This window comes from Medicago sativa, chromosome 5 (assembly GCF_051527215.1).
Source record: "Medicago sativa cultivar Bolivia chromosome 5, Bolivia_mono, whole genome shotgun sequence".
Classification (NCBI taxonomy): domain Eukaryota; kingdom Viridiplantae; phylum Streptophyta; class Magnoliopsida; order Fabales; family Fabaceae; genus Medicago; species Medicago sativa.
Genome location: NC_140753.1, coordinates 19,497,175 through 19,512,373, shown reverse-complemented (window position 1 = coordinate 19,512,373; position 15,199 = coordinate 19,497,175). Strand labels below are relative to the sequence as shown.

At 35.7% G+C, this 15,199-nt stretch overlaps 1 protein-coding gene across 4 annotated transcripts; it reads left to right on the top strand.

The window, feature by feature from the left end:
- The first annotated feature begins 4,042 nt into the window (after positions 1-4,042).
- On the top strand, positions 4,043-12,858 carry LOC146920817 (DNA-binding protein, putative (duplicated DUF1399)). Of its 4 annotated transcripts, XM_085714265.1 has the most exons (11): positions 4,043-4,109; positions 4,367-4,540; positions 5,528-5,645; positions 5,753-6,007; positions 6,641-7,096; positions 7,437-7,975; positions 8,425-8,617; positions 11,540-11,695; positions 11,871-12,140; positions 12,210-12,274; positions 12,389-12,858. In XM_085714265.1, the coding sequence occupies exons 2-11, from the start codon at positions 4,383-4,385 to the stop codon at positions 12,696-12,698; spliced, it is 2,520 nt and encodes an 839-aa protein (XP_085570391.1). In that variant the 5' UTR covers positions 4,043-4,109; positions 4,367-4,382; the 3' UTR covers positions 12,699-12,858. The 4 variants fall into 4 exon arrangements, with proteins under 4 accessions (XP_085570391.1, XP_085570390.1, XP_085570389.1 ...); XM_085714264.1 differs by having other exon boundaries at positions 12,210-12,858; XM_085714263.1 differs by having other exon boundaries at positions 11,871-12,366; positions 12,418-12,858.
- Positions 12,859-15,199: the final 2,341 nt, after the last annotated feature.

Here is a 15,199-nt window from a genome sequence, read left to right as displayed (position 1 = left end):
TTATATACCAAAAAAAACAGTGATTAGCTCTGACTTGGATTTGATTCCAGAGTTCTTCTATTTGTAGGTTATATGGAAAAAAAAAAAAATCGCAAGTTTTTGTTGAATTGTTTTTCCTAGGGTTTTTCTCTTCTAATCTAAATATTTTCTTAAAGAAAAAGAAATTGATTAACTCTATGCAAATAACGGGTTAACAATTCAATAATTATTTAAGACGAGTTACAAGGTTTTTTTTGTCTATAATTGAAATGACAAATCACCTGAAACATATACTTTGAGGTCTCGAGTTCGAACTAGATGAATACATCCAATCTAACAATATTGTCATTGCGAGTTGAACAATAACCACACTGAGTTATAAATCTTTATCTCTAGCTTTTGTTAAACTTTTAACTTTATTAACAGTTTTGAAACTCGAATTTTTTTGTTGCAGGCCCTAGTTTCCAAAAAAAATATCCAATGTACCCTAGTTTGAAAATAAATATCCAATATGCCCTACTTTGCCAATTTCTCTTACATAGCTCCATGTGAGATGGCACCATGTATCCTTTAGGATGGCTCCATCTCAGATGGCGCCATCCTACCTCCTTTTTTTTTTTTTTTTTTAAATTTTTTTTGGCTTATTATTTAATATCTCCTTTAGGATAGCTCCATCTTAGTTGGCACCATCCTACTAGCTTCTTTTAATTTTTTTTGTTTAATTTTTTTGCTGAAAATTTATTAAATTAATTTATTAAATAGAAATAATATAAAATAACTTAATAATATAGATTGATACATTAAAAAAAATTAAAACAACATAATTATATAAAATGATATTTAAATAAAATATTACAATGAAAAGTATTTAAATATAAATATTACATTATTTTCTAGTTTTTCTAACTACTTTATGTCCGCCCGTACCACATGTTTTAGGTATCGACACACGAGAGGACTTTCGTTGTTGAATTATTGGTTCCTCGTCTTCTTCGTCCCCATTTTCTTCTTCTTCATTGTAACTCTCACTTTGACTTTGGGTTGGTTCGGGTGGTGGTAACGCGGAAGAACTTGTTTGACATGGGCCACTCATTAACATGGCCGACATTGATGTGTCAACCCAAAAATTATTCATTGAGTTATCATCACAAACATTTTGTGGGTCGTTGTCACACACACTTCGCAAAAATTGAATTGTTTCGTTTGTGAAACCAAAATCAGTTAAGTTGATTGGAGAATTAATAGGGACATTGGAGGTTTGTGATTGTGTTCGTGGAAGTGGGAGATTTTGAAGATGTGAGGGTGGGAAGTTTTCGAACTCACCGTATTAAGAGGACATGAGGCAGGAGCAACAATAGGTTATGGTGCGCAATTTGCAGAAAAGTGCATGAATTTGATTAAGGAAGAGGTGAGTAACTCAACCACTCACGAAGTCACCCATTTTGATCGAATGTGATACACCTTCTCTGTTCGTGAAACTATCGATCATAAGGAAGGAATGACAAAGGGAGAATACAAGGTCGACCTACAAGCAAGGTGGTGTGACTGTGGAAAATTCCAAGCTCTACATATGCCATGTTCACATGTCATAGCTGCATGTTCGAGCTTCAGTCATGACTATTATTCCTATATAGATCCAGTTTTCCGAAATGAGAGAGTATACGCTGTTTACAACAGAAGTTTCAACCCTGTTCACCACCAGAGTTATTGGCCCCTGTATGTGGGATTTGTACTTTGCCTGAATTTGTCTACGCGAAGACCGAAAAAGGGTCGTCCAAATACCACTCGCATTAGGACCGAAATGGATGAAGTTGAAAAGGTTCCAAGAAAATGTAAATTGTGTCGAGGCGAGGGTCATTATCGCAAAAATTGCCCTAATTTTAATCTTGCATGTCAGTAGTTCTTTTCATTGTAATATTTTATTTAAATATCATTTTATATAATTATGTTGTTTTAATTTTTTTAATGTGTCAATCTATATTATTAAGTTATTTTATATTATTTCTATTTAATAAATTAATTTAATAAATTTTCAGCAAAAAAATTAAACAAAAAAAATTTAAAAGAAGCTAGTAGGATGATGCCAACTGAGATGGAGCTATCCTAAAGGAGATATTAAATAATAAGCCAAAAAAATTAAAATCGAAAAAAAAAAGGAGGTAGGATGGCGCCATCTGAGATGGAGTCATCCTAAAGGATACATGGTGTCATCTCAAATGGAGCTATGTAAGGGAAATTGGCAAAGTAGGGCATATTGGATATTTATTTTCAAACTAGGGCACATTGGATATTTTTTTTGGAAACTAGGGCCTGCAACAAAAAAATTCCTTGAAACTCTCTTCTCATTCTTTTTGGAAAGCCAAATTAAAAATTTACATTTCATAACAAAAAAGACAACTTTGGTTCAATGCATTATCTGACTTTGTCGATTTGTGATGTATTTTAAAACTAAACGTCACCGTGGGACCTTGGCAGCTTGGATAGTGTAGTACGCCTTTGACGTTTCTGAATATTAGTTTAGTTAAAAATATTCATTCATTCAGTATATGAAGTTGATTAAAAATAACAGATATGATAAATCCACACCAATTGTATAAATATTCAAATTTTGTGGAAAACTATGTCAAGTTATTTCTCATATTTTATCTTATTTCTTTGTTTGTTCATATGTGATAGTTCACTATCTGCGTAAGATTGTTGATTGAATACGTTTGTTCGTCAATTTTACCATTAAATTTTACCATTAAACTTTGATCAATCGATCAATTTTACCATTAAATTGATTGAAATAATTTAAACATCCCTCAAATTATTGAGTAATGGGATACAATTTTTTAACATGTATTTTGTCAATCATATACTATTAGTATGCCTTAATTTTATGAAATATTTTTGGTTTAACACAATCATTTTCCGTGAAGAGAGTAGAGGCACAAGTTACAATTCTAAGTTCTAATGAACACCGACCAGGGTCCCTTCTTCCACAAGTTTCTCTGCATGTATCTTCAAACAATTCATAAAAATTGATTGAGATCCGTAAAACACTCTCCTTCATTCCCAAAAACTTCACTCAATTAACTGAATTCCCAACAAAAGTTCTTATTTTAAGTACATCATTCTTTTAAAAGTTACGTGTTGTTGTACTACTTAGGCGTTGTTGTACTTCTCTGAAGTGGATAACGTTGCATATTGGTACTAGTCTCACTTGTAGTACAAGTTTGTTTTTTTATATCTCCCTAAAGAGCATCTCAATAGTGAAATCCTTTTCTAATAACATCACTCATTTATACTTTATTTGGAATATTTAATAATACTTTTTCCGGTCATCTTTCAAAAAAAAAAAATACTTTTTCCGATCACATTTATAAATAAAAATCAATTTTTTTTAATAATACTCGTTGCGGTCACATTTATAAGCAAGCATCGATTTTTTAGGTACATTGAATAACTAATGCATCTTACCAATAAATGTGATAAGATACATTAATTATTCAATAAATCTAAAAAATTGTTTTTTTTTCTACTTATAAATGTTGACCAGAGAGAGTAATGTTTAAAAAAAATTGATATATGTGAATTATGAAAATTACTTATATACTTCTCGAACATCCTTATTGGTCATATTTATTTTCGATAATTTTTTAGTAACAATACTTGATAAACACCAAAATCTAACTTCAAAGTTTTGGTCTAGATATTTTGAGTTTGAATTTAGTTAATAACTTTGAAAAGATGTAAATGTAAATACCATTGTAAATGATTTTTGAACTCTAAAATACCTTTTTCATTTATTTGGTATCAAGTCTTTTTTTTTGGTAGGTGATTTGGTATCAAGTCTTATGAGGCTAAAACTCTTCTAAAAAGAAAGAATGGTCTAATAAATTTTTCATCTATTATGTTTATAATTTTATCATTCTTTTCTAATTAAGTAAAAAAAAAAAAGATCATATTTAAAATATTGTTTTAGAATTATAGAATAGATAGATATTAAAAATACCGAATGCACGCACGCAATGTTACCACACTCTATAAGAACGTAACAATAAGCGTTACCATTCAATGCAATGTGACTGAAACAAAACATAATTCAATTCAAGAATTTAGAACTTTCCTTTATTTTTCTCGTTAAGGTTGTTTCACACTCAATTTTTTCCGCTCTTTCTTCGGTTTCATATTAATACAAATAATCTCTATAATCAATGATTCACAAATTCACAATTCTTTCATTTTCTTGAAATTCTAACTGATCTTTGATTTTTCTCGTTGATCAACCTTTAATTATCATCTAATCTTGTACAATTTTCTCTAAATTTGACTATTTTTTTTTGACTAATTGATTATAAAAATTGAGACTAATATGTGAAGATTGATGTTAATTATTTATCAGGTTAAAGTGAGTGAAGATGGAAGCAGAACAAGAACATGCATGGAATGAAGCACAAAAGATTCATATAAGCGTTGACCTTGTTGATGTGGCGAAAAAACAGCTTCAGTTTCTTGCAGCTGTTGATAGAAATCGTCATCTTTATGATGGTCCTGCTCTTGATAGAGCTATCTATAGGTAATTCTTTCCAATAGTATTTTTTTTTTTGTGTATTAGATCAAGAACTGTGTTATTTTGTTTTAGCCATGTTTCTTTATGATCATCTCAGTTTTTAAGTACCATCCACCAATGATAGTTAGTTTGGATGGTATACCCCATAGTCACATAATTCTCTTGACATGCAGTGAACCGCGAATTGGTACTTGTGTACCGGTTCGTGGTACTTTTGCGAATTGATTCGCATAAATTCCCCTATAGTTCGTGGAAACTGGCAAACCAGGACAAGTGAATGAAGATCGAAGAAAAGGTTGAGTAGGAGATAAAAGAGAAATCTTAAATATATACCAAAATTCTCCCCTCCTAAGTCTTCAATCCGAACATAGCCTTAGTTTCTGAGTTGAGTATAATGTCTGTCAAAATTTTAAATTGCGGTTGTGACTAAATTGGATACAATTGTGGTTGAGATAATGTTGCGGAGGCGACAGCATCTGCAGTTGTGAACTGCAATTTATGAATCAAAATCAATTATTTTCCTTTTAACATTCCATGGGAGGGTAATATGAAAGGTTGCTTTGTCTTTATTTTCTCTGCACTTCATACTCACTGGAAGAGATTTTGCTCATTTCCAATTAAAATCAGTCTTTACGTTTCAAAATTTCGAGTTGTAACCAAGATGCTGATGAGTTCGGTGCTTGAAAATAGTTACGAAGTGCAATTCTTTGAGTTTCATTCACTAAACTTACTTGACTCAGGAACTCTCTGAACTGTCTTAATGGAGGATTTTGACATTTCTGTCTTGTGAAATGTTTATCTGCGATTTATTCGGACGTGACTTCATATTAGCTTCATTATTGCAGAGAAATACCATTATTTTTGTTCCATGTAGCTTATGAATTTTCGTATTTTACTGAAATCTGCACATTTTTAACATCTTTGCACTGTGGTACATGAGTTGTCGGTTTTCTTTTCTGCTGATTTTACAACGACGAAATTGTATATGGTTAGGTACAATGCTTGTTGGCTTCCCTTGCTTGCCAAGCATTCGGAATCTCGTATTTTTGAAGGTCCTTTGGTAGTTCCTCTCGACTGTGAATGGATTTGGCACTGTCACAGGCTCAACCCGGTACGCTTTAGTCTAGGGAATAGGCATTATTTTTTATTATTCATTTCTGTTTGTTTGATGAAAGGTTGAGTTTCTACTAATTATATTTCTTTCCATTCTTTACACAGGTAAGGTACAAACTTGACTGCGAGGAACTTTATGGATGTGTACTTGACAACTTTGATGTTGTCTCTACCGTTGAAGGAATTTGTGGCAAGCAAACTGAAGAAATCTGGAATAAATTGTTTCCTGATGAGCCATACAATTCTGATTTGATTGATCTTATTCCTGATGATATCTCTAAAAGGATTGATAGACTTCCAAAATACACTAAATATGATCTGATTTCAGCTGTTAAGAGGCAGAGCCCATTCTTTTACCAAGTAATGGAGAGAATAGTGTTTATCCAGTTGTCCCATTACATGTAGTACAACCATTGAATTTATTGTTTGGTAATTGTTATACTCAATGCCTGATATTCTATTAGAATTAGTTATGTCACCAAAGTTTACCATACCAGGCCTGTGATCTTTATTTTCCATAGCTTTGATTTGGATGTTTCATGGTTTGAATTAATTCAACCTGACTCATCTTTGATTCTACCGGTGATGTCAAATAGAAGCTACAGCGGAATTACAATGTCGTGGTGTAGTGAATTTTGGACATGCCTCTATTGTTAGACGATACACGATTTAGTGCAAAACATTGTTGCATTGCGGATATTGTGGCGCTATAGCATTTGTAGCGTAGCAGAATTTGACAAATTGTTATTTTTCGCAATCCTCAATTGACAACATTGATTAGATATATAGCTTTTCACCATGTTTTGAGAACAGTTATGAATTATTCAGAACATCCATAATTTTATTTTGTATGATAGCATCTCCAATTAATTATGGATGCACTGTTCAGTTTTTAGTCTGTTAGAATTTACCAGTGGTTTATTTTTTGGTGCACAGCTAGGCTATTGCAGAATGCAATATATTCTAAATGCTTATTGCTCGTCTTTGTGATAGGTATCAAGACCCTACATAAAAGATGATCTATTTATCAAGGAAGCTGAGGCCAGATATAAAGGCTTTTTGTATCTTATCAAGAGAAACAAGGAGAAGGGTATAAACCGCTTTTGTGTCCCAACATACGATGTCGATCTAATGTGGCACTCTCACCAGCTACATCCAGTTGCTTATAGTAAAGACCTCAATGAGGCACTTGGAAAAATATTGGAACACGATGATACTGACTCAGACAGAACCAAAGGAAAGAAACTGGATGTTGGGTTTTCTGGAACCACCAAACAGTGGGAAGACACGTTTGGTACAAGATATTGGAAGGCTGGAGCAATGTATAAGGGTAATGCACCATCTCCTATCACAAGTAGCCCTTTTTCATCCAGCAAGAATTGTAATAAGGTTGTATCTTCCAAAGAGCAGCTACATGATAATTTGCTACAAGACCGGAAAGTTGTGGAGGTACTTTAAAATTTCTTTGCCATATGTTACATGTTTTAAGCTCAAGCCCTGAATTATGTGGATACATGTATAAGCAAGTTGATGAAACATTTCTTGATAACGTACATGAATATGCAAAAACAAAGTGTATGTTATACATATCACAGTATCATTAGAAGTTTGTATTACAAAGTTGTTTTACTGGATCAATGGCAAGCTTAGGGGGAGTATTAGTTTGATGGGCTATATGTGCGGCTACAAAATCTTATCCTTCTATACTGAATAACTACATCAAAACAGCTTATGTTTATGTACTAGAGTATTATAACTAAAAGTAAATTCCTCTTGAATCCTTTTGTAGGTTTTTTTGGAGTTTGTTGATGTTAAAAACTTACCAGATGGACTGGAAGGAAGTCTCTTTGTTTTATTTTCCAAATCACAGCCTGATGCATTCTTTGAAGCAAAAAGGAGACTTAGTATTTTGTCGAAGTCTAGAGAGAAACAGGTTGCATCTTTCCAATGTGAACCTACTGGAGAGCTGCTTTTCGAACTCATGTCCCATTCTTCTTCAAAGTTATCATTAAGAAAATCACCAAAGACGCTCGGTTCTGCTACAATCTCTATGCAAGACTATCTTGATCCAGTTTCAAAGCTCTCCATAGAGAAATGGTTGGAGTTGGTACCAGGCTCTGTTCCTATGAGCACAAAGCCAATCATGTTACGAGTAGCCATCTCATTTACTGCTCCAATTCCTGCCCCATATACGCTCCAATTGGCTCAATCTCGTCCAGTATCAAAAAATACATGTTTCTTTAACCTTCCAGTTAAGTCTCAACAAGCCAAGAGCTGGACTCATGCCACAGATGAAAATGGCACCAGAATTATCAGCCTGCAAATGAGGTACATCTTTTTCTTATGTCATGTATGACTTAAAAGGTCTTCTTGTCTTTGGAAGATTTGTGCATATAAGTTACTGCTTCAAATGTGATATGTTCTGCGTCTTGGAAACGTTAACTTGTTTTAATTGCATTTGAATAATCTCTGAAGCACATAGAGCTAAATTGCATATAATTCCAAGATTGTCAATTGTGTTGGTCCATTGCAAGTGCTTGTAAATGTATTTCTCTAGTGTGCTAGTAAATGTATTTAATTGCACTTAAATAATCTCTTCTTAAAGCACATATTTTCATATGGTTGTCTTATACTTTTGTCAGAGATTAAAGATTTATACAAAGTGATTATGATTGTCATCATCTTTGAATTCCAATATAGTTCACATCTATATACAAAATTACTGACATTTATCTGGAAGCTCATGATGGTTTTTCATAACTTTGATTACGTTCCAGGGACTTGAAAAATGCAATGAACATAGAAAACCCTGGAAAGGAGGTTGTTGGCCTCATGGAATCTGGTGAAACTCGCACTCTTGCTGAGTATATGGAAAATGGGTGGAGTTTTATGAACAACCTTTGGTTGTTACACCTTCCAAGCAAAAGCAAGAATGATGGCCATGTCTTTGAGCTTACAGGCACCAAAACAGTAAGCATTTATTATCTTGTTCTAAAATCATCTTGTCATGCATGAGAGTTTGTAACACCCATACTAGACGTATCTAGAAAGTCTAGCATGTGCGTTTATTTAGTATTGGATACATTAAAAATTTACAACATAAAAACTCACAATGAATATCTAATACAACAATGTGCGTTCGTACAATAATAAAGTAACTCGACTTTTCTAAAATATGATAAATGTGTCCTTGCATATCCATATCATCCTGCAGCGGGTACGAACGAGCACTTGCTGATATATCCATTCGGCTACTAGCGTGCTAATCCAACCTGTTTATCTGAAACAAATAAGGATTGGGATGAGACATAATGTCTCAGTGAGTTCCCCTAAATCCTAGGCTATAGGTAACCTCAGGGGAAACCTACGGTCACCACGTGTCTAAAATACAACCTGACGGTTGATTATACGTGTGTGGGGACTTGCATACTTAGACGGTCGTGCATACTAGGGCCGTCGTAGTCTTATCTCACTTGTTATAGGCTTCACTTCCTATACGTGTCATGGCGGTCAAGGGGAATCTAAAACCGCAATGCCAAGAATACGCTCTACGTATCGAGGCCTAAGCATACTATAATCATGACACAATTCTAAACCGGACGATTAGGGGAAACCTAAGATCGTCATCGGTATATCTTTCTCTATTCTTGCTCTATGCATAACTATGTTGTATCTAACAACATATTCTATCTTGCTATCATGCTAGTTTTGACGATCTACGTCTATGTTCTACTATTCTTGACGATCTACGTCAAGGCTCTACTAATTCTTGACGATCTACGTCAAGGCTCTATGACATAACATAAATATATCTAATAAATATGCATAGTCAAGTTCATTCATAAAGTTAGCGTTTAACAAACAAACATTATCTGAGTTCATTTTACGGAAAGCCCCGAGTGGAGTAACCCCGAGCGCAATCCCTATCTATCCGATGGAAACCTATCTAAGGTATAACCAACGGCACTCCTGCAGTGACGTGCGGGATCCTTACGGCTAACCCCATTTCACCTAATGGAAACCTCTTGAACCAACCTAGTGTGGACACAAGAGACACGACCACTACATCTTACTTACTAAGTGACATGCGGGTTCCTTACGGCTAACCCCGTTTCACCTAATGGAAACCCCTTGCACCAAATTTCCAGTTTTGACCCAAAACTTGTTCAGTTTGATCCTGCAATGCACCATAATCATCCAGCAACATTTATATACATTTATAAACTTATTTCATGGCAATTTAACATCTAATCAACAAGAATTTATCAAAAGAGTATTAGGGTTCTAATCCCCTCATAAACATGAATCAATCCTTTAAACATGGAATTGCACAACCCAAAGGGTGGTAATCTATCTATGGAACTCACCTAACATGATCCTTGCAATTTCCAAGCATCAACCCTAGCTTTGCTTCATGCTTGATCTATAGCCCTTTCCTCCAAACCTTGCTTTAATCTCTTCCTCCACTTGTTTCTTGGTTGCTAAGCTATCCAAACCATACTTGATCATGTTTTGAAGGAAGATTGAATGTCTTGGAGAGGAGAGGGAGGCGAAATTCTAGAGAGAAGGAGGAGAGAAATATTTTCCCAAAAACCTAGAGAGAGAAAGTGAAGTGGGAAATGAAGAAAAATGGCCCTTGTGGCCTTATATAGTCACTTGCGACATTTTACCACTTTGCCCTTCGCCTTAGTCGTGTTTACCTGACACTGACACATAAGCCCATGCTTGACTGATATTTCATAAAAACATCTTCCGTCGTACTTGACATTCTATAACACTTAATCTCTGATATCTAGCTCATACCTGACTTATGCCATTAATAGACATTTCCATGATCATTTGTCCTCTGACGCGTCTAATGGGTAATATTCCGTTACTGTTAAGCGGGATATTACAGAGTTCTTGAATCTTGATTTTTCATTCGAATTATTAAGAAATCAAATGACTGGTACATTGATGTCAATAATGTAGACTACAAGGTGATGTTAGGATTAAAAAAGAACATGGCTGAGAGGCCTTCACTTATATGCATACGTTTTTAGAACTTAGTCATTGACATCATGGTTATCAGTATCTTGCGATACACCCGATTTGTATCTTGATTAGATACAAAATTGAACACAATTGATACAAATCTCTAGCGTTTATCTATTTTGGACATGATTGCTATTTTGAATCCTGATTCATTCTAATGAATCACAATCACTGCTTAAACTTAGTGTAGTCAACCATTCTTTTTGTCATATAGCCATTCACTTTATTGTCATTTGATTCATGACTTGACTAATGAATTATTTGGAGGTTCATATATGATATTTCAACTTATGATTTTTTCATGTTACTTGTTATACTTAAAGATGTTATATTTATATTGGCAATGTTTCTTATGATTTCTAATAAGATTCGATTTACAATTCAGAAAATAGGCTTTTTGATCCACAATATGAATCTCGATTGATATCCATGAATGGCATAACTAGAACCTCTTTGACACCATGTGGAGAGACGGTCAAACTCAAATGCATGGTCCATTTTTTTCTCTTCTCTGCAGCAGTGTATCAAATTTGCCTAAATGAAAGTTACAGAGTGCATATTTTAGATCAGTGAGATTGATAATGATTTAATACACACTAATACAGAATGACTCATCTCTTGTTGTCTTGCTTTCTATGTATTTCCATGGCTTCATAGAGAATTCTCTTAAAGTTTCAAAACCATTATTCTGTTTGCAAAAGCTACTAAGAATTAGAAATTCATGAAGTGTGTTTATCTGTTCTGAGCATGGAACTCATTATCTACCTTGGACATAAAATTGTTAAAATGAACATGAGAAAGAATTGGGCAGCTATCAATGTTCAAACGTTAACTAAATTCATTTGATTTTTGACCCAGATCAAAATATTTTCCGGAAGAAAGGGAGAATATGAACTGAGATATTATTTGAAACAAGGAAATGAAATGGACTTCTTAACAGCAGTTGAATTCTCCATAGAAGATCCTTATGGAAAAGCAGTGGCATTGCTGGACTTGAAATCTAATCTTGTTTCGGTACCTTACTTTATTGCTATCTGCTGCTGCTGCTACTATATTAAACTTTATTGCTATCTGCTGCTACTACTATACTAAAACATTTTATTTTTAAGGCATTCATTTATCGTTATATTAATTTCTGTTTTTTTCTCCCATCGGTTTTTTTTTTTTTATCCTTTCTAAAATTAAATAGGCAAAGGAAAAGTGGATGGTGTTGCCTGGAATCATATTGGCTTTTCTTGCTTCTGATATAATGAAAAAGGAAGGATATGAAGGCATCATTGCCAAAAGTAAAGATTTGGAAGTCGTCGACACATATGAGGAAATTGAAAGGAATGACTTGAACGGAGCGGAGTTAAGTAGAGAAGTGTGCAGTGGAGATGTTGGGATAACAAAAAAGGTTGTACTATCAAGTGGAGGGTGTGGTAGTGGTTGTGGCAGTGGCTGTGGGAATGCAGTGACAGTGAGAAGTGGTGGCTGTGGGGGATGTGGTGCGGGTGGTTGTGGCGGAGGGTGTGGGAATATGATTAAGAGTGGTGGCTGCGGTGGTGGTTGTGGCAGCGGCTGTGGAGGAGGGTGTGGGAATATGATCAAGAGCGGTGGCTGTGGAAGTGGCTGTGGTGGAGGGTGTGGAGGAGGGTGTGGAAATATTATCAAGAGCGGTGGTTGTGGAGGTGGCTGTGGTGGAGGTTGTGGAAATATAATCAAGAGTGGTGGCTGTGGAGGTGGCTGTGGTGGAGGATGTGGAGGAGGGTGTGGGAATATAGTGGAGAGTGGTGGCTGTGGTGGCGGTTGTGGTGGTGGTTGTGGTGGAGGGTGTGGAGGAGGGTGTGGAAATATGGCGGGGAGTGGAGGGTGTGAAAATTATGACAACATGAAGAAGAGTAGTGGGTGTGGTGGAGGCTGTGGTGGAGGATGTGGTGGTTGCGGTGGTGATATTTTGGACGGTAAGTGCGGCTCCAGTGAGCATTTAAACGAGGAAGCCCACAGCATGAATGAAGAAGCAGTTGGTGCTGCATGAAGCACCTTTGATATGTGTATAAGTATTGTACAAACCTATGTGTAAGAGATCTCTCCCATTGCTTTTTTTTCATAAACAGAAATAAAGTGTAAATAACAAACATGAGAGAGTTGATTGTGTGATTTATATATATAATGAGATTATATGAAATTGCATTTAATTACTTGTGTGAGTATTTTTATTAGTCAGTATTTTTGTTTTAAAATTCTGGGGTGGGCTGGTGTGGCTATAGCCACACGATACCTTCAGTAGGTCCGCCCATGATTAGTAGTAGAAGATTGCTTTTCTGACATTCAAAACGTCATATTGACACATGGAAATGACATTTTTACCCCCAGCGGTAATTAACTACCGCTGGATTTATCCGGCGGTAGTTAACTACCGTTCCAAGTATTCAGCACAAAAAAAAAAAAAAATGCTCCAGCGGTAGTTAACTACCGTGGAGCATGATATCTTAAATTATTTCTGCACCGAAACACAGTCCCGCACTATGTAGTGTTGTTCGTTTGTCATTACAATTCAACACATGGTTGAGACATTATATCAAACAACTTACAGGCACCTTAAAACACTTTCCTTCAACGAAAAACACTTAAAATTGGACCAAAAATGCCGTATCATCAATTCTGGACTTTTTAAAGGTTGATATCAGTAGCTAGAAACATCAAAGAATTCATGAGCCAATATGTCAAACATTGACCAAAATGATAGAAGCCTTTGATGTTAGCTTTTTTTTGTGTAAACTCTTTCCTCCTTCAACAATTTGTCAAAATCTAACCACATCCTGATGCAATGATGTTGGTAACTGAATTTTATAGTAACAAGTTGAATTCCTGAGGCCATCTGTAGTTTTCCTCATTTAACCAGATTCAACAAAATCAATTGCAATACAAACCGCAATTTGGAGAGTTCTTTCCAATCAAGAGTGTGGCAACGCATTACTAGTCTAACGCTGTCTTTAGCAGATTCTTGGAGTGGATCTCTCTTTCTCTCTCGCTGAAGTTTTGAAAGTGGTAGGAGACTTTAATGGTTGTTAAGAAGACAGAATCAATACACATGCTCCACGGTAGTTAACTACCGCTGGAGCAATTTTTTTTTTTTTTTGTGTTGTATACTTGGAACGGTAGTTAACTACCATCGGATAAATCTAACGGTAGTTAACTACCGCTGGGGGTAAAAATGTCATTTCCATGTGTCAATATGACATTTTGAATGTCAAAAAAGCAATTTTCTTAGTAGTAACATCGAAAGGTACACACCTAAATTGCAGAGTCTTTTAGAAGAGCTGGATATTTATGAGCAAGATACATTTAAATTAGACTATTACTTTTTCCACCCTATGCCATTCTCACGCGCCCTGCAAAAATTACCATATTGCCCTCTGGAAAACAAAATCCGAAAATTTTAAGATGGGTCCGGATTATATATTCTGGACAGATTTGAAGTATAAAAAGTTCACCCCCCATTTTTACAGTTTCAATTTTTACTTTCTCTCTCCCTCTAATCCCAAAATCCGAACTACAAAAATCAAACCAAAATTGGTGTAATCTTGCTCAAACGGACCGCATTTCAACCCTTGATAAACATCACAAGGATGGTTAGTTCGATTTCTCCATGCATGCAAGTAATTTGTACCGTTTTTTTCTTCTGCACTGAAGCAATCCGGATTTCGTTTTTCGGACTGTATTGTTGCAATCCGAAAAATAAATTCTGGAAACACCCAATATTTGTTTTCAACGTCTGTTTTGTACTGTGTTTGTGCTGATTGTGTTGTGTGCATGTTACAGAAGGTTCGTCTTCTACTCGGCGCGTAAGGGAGGCAGGACATGCTTCCCGTAGGAGAGAGCGTACCCAACGGATGGAGGAGGAAGGCGTTGTTCCTCCGAGGCGTCGGGGTGCCAGAGGACGTCGTGCTGATGTCGAGCCTGATGTCAAGCATCAGCCGGAGCAGCATGAGCAAGAGTATGACGAGATGGATGTGCAACAATTGGAGGAGGAGGAGTTTCAGGAGGAGCTTGAGGCAATGGACGATGATATGGAAGACGCGCAGCCGCATCGAAGGCGGACGAGGAAGAGGCGTGTGGTGGACCCTGACCCACTTGATGACTATCCCGGTGGCCCACACGACACTAGCCTGCTGTGGAGGTACCATGTGCACGTGGCCAGGAAGTCGTCTGATGGCGATGTATTTATTAATGTTAAACTTACTTTAATATGTTGTTAATCTTTTAGAAAATGATGTTTATATTGGTGAAACTGATGTTTATTAATGTTACTTTAATAAATTGTTGAACTGCTCTGTTTGTGAAGTCATGCGTTAAACTGATGTTTTGGTATTGTTTTTTATTATTTGCAGTGGCGTGGAAATATAAAATGCATCAATAACGGAAAGAAGATTATGACGATGCATGATAAAGATACCACCCCTATCATGGCTACACGGTGGTGGCGTCAGAGACTGCAAGGCACCAGTCTTTCTTGACTTTAAGATACCAACTACA

Excerpts from the sequence above, each read along its gene's own strand:
- LOC146920817 (XM_085714262.1), top strand. The coding sequence starts at position 4,383 with ATGGAAGCAGAACAAGAACATGCATGGAATGAAGCACAAAAGATTCAT. Across the intron at positions 5,646-5,752 it reads ACTGTCACAGGCTCAACCCG|GTAAGGTACAAACTTGACTG; the intron begins GTACGCTTTAGT and ends TTCTTTACACAG. Across the intron at positions 6,008-6,640 it reads AGAGCCCATTCTTTTACCAA|GTATCAAGACCCTACATAAA; the intron begins GTAATGGAGAGA and ends TCTTTGTGATAG.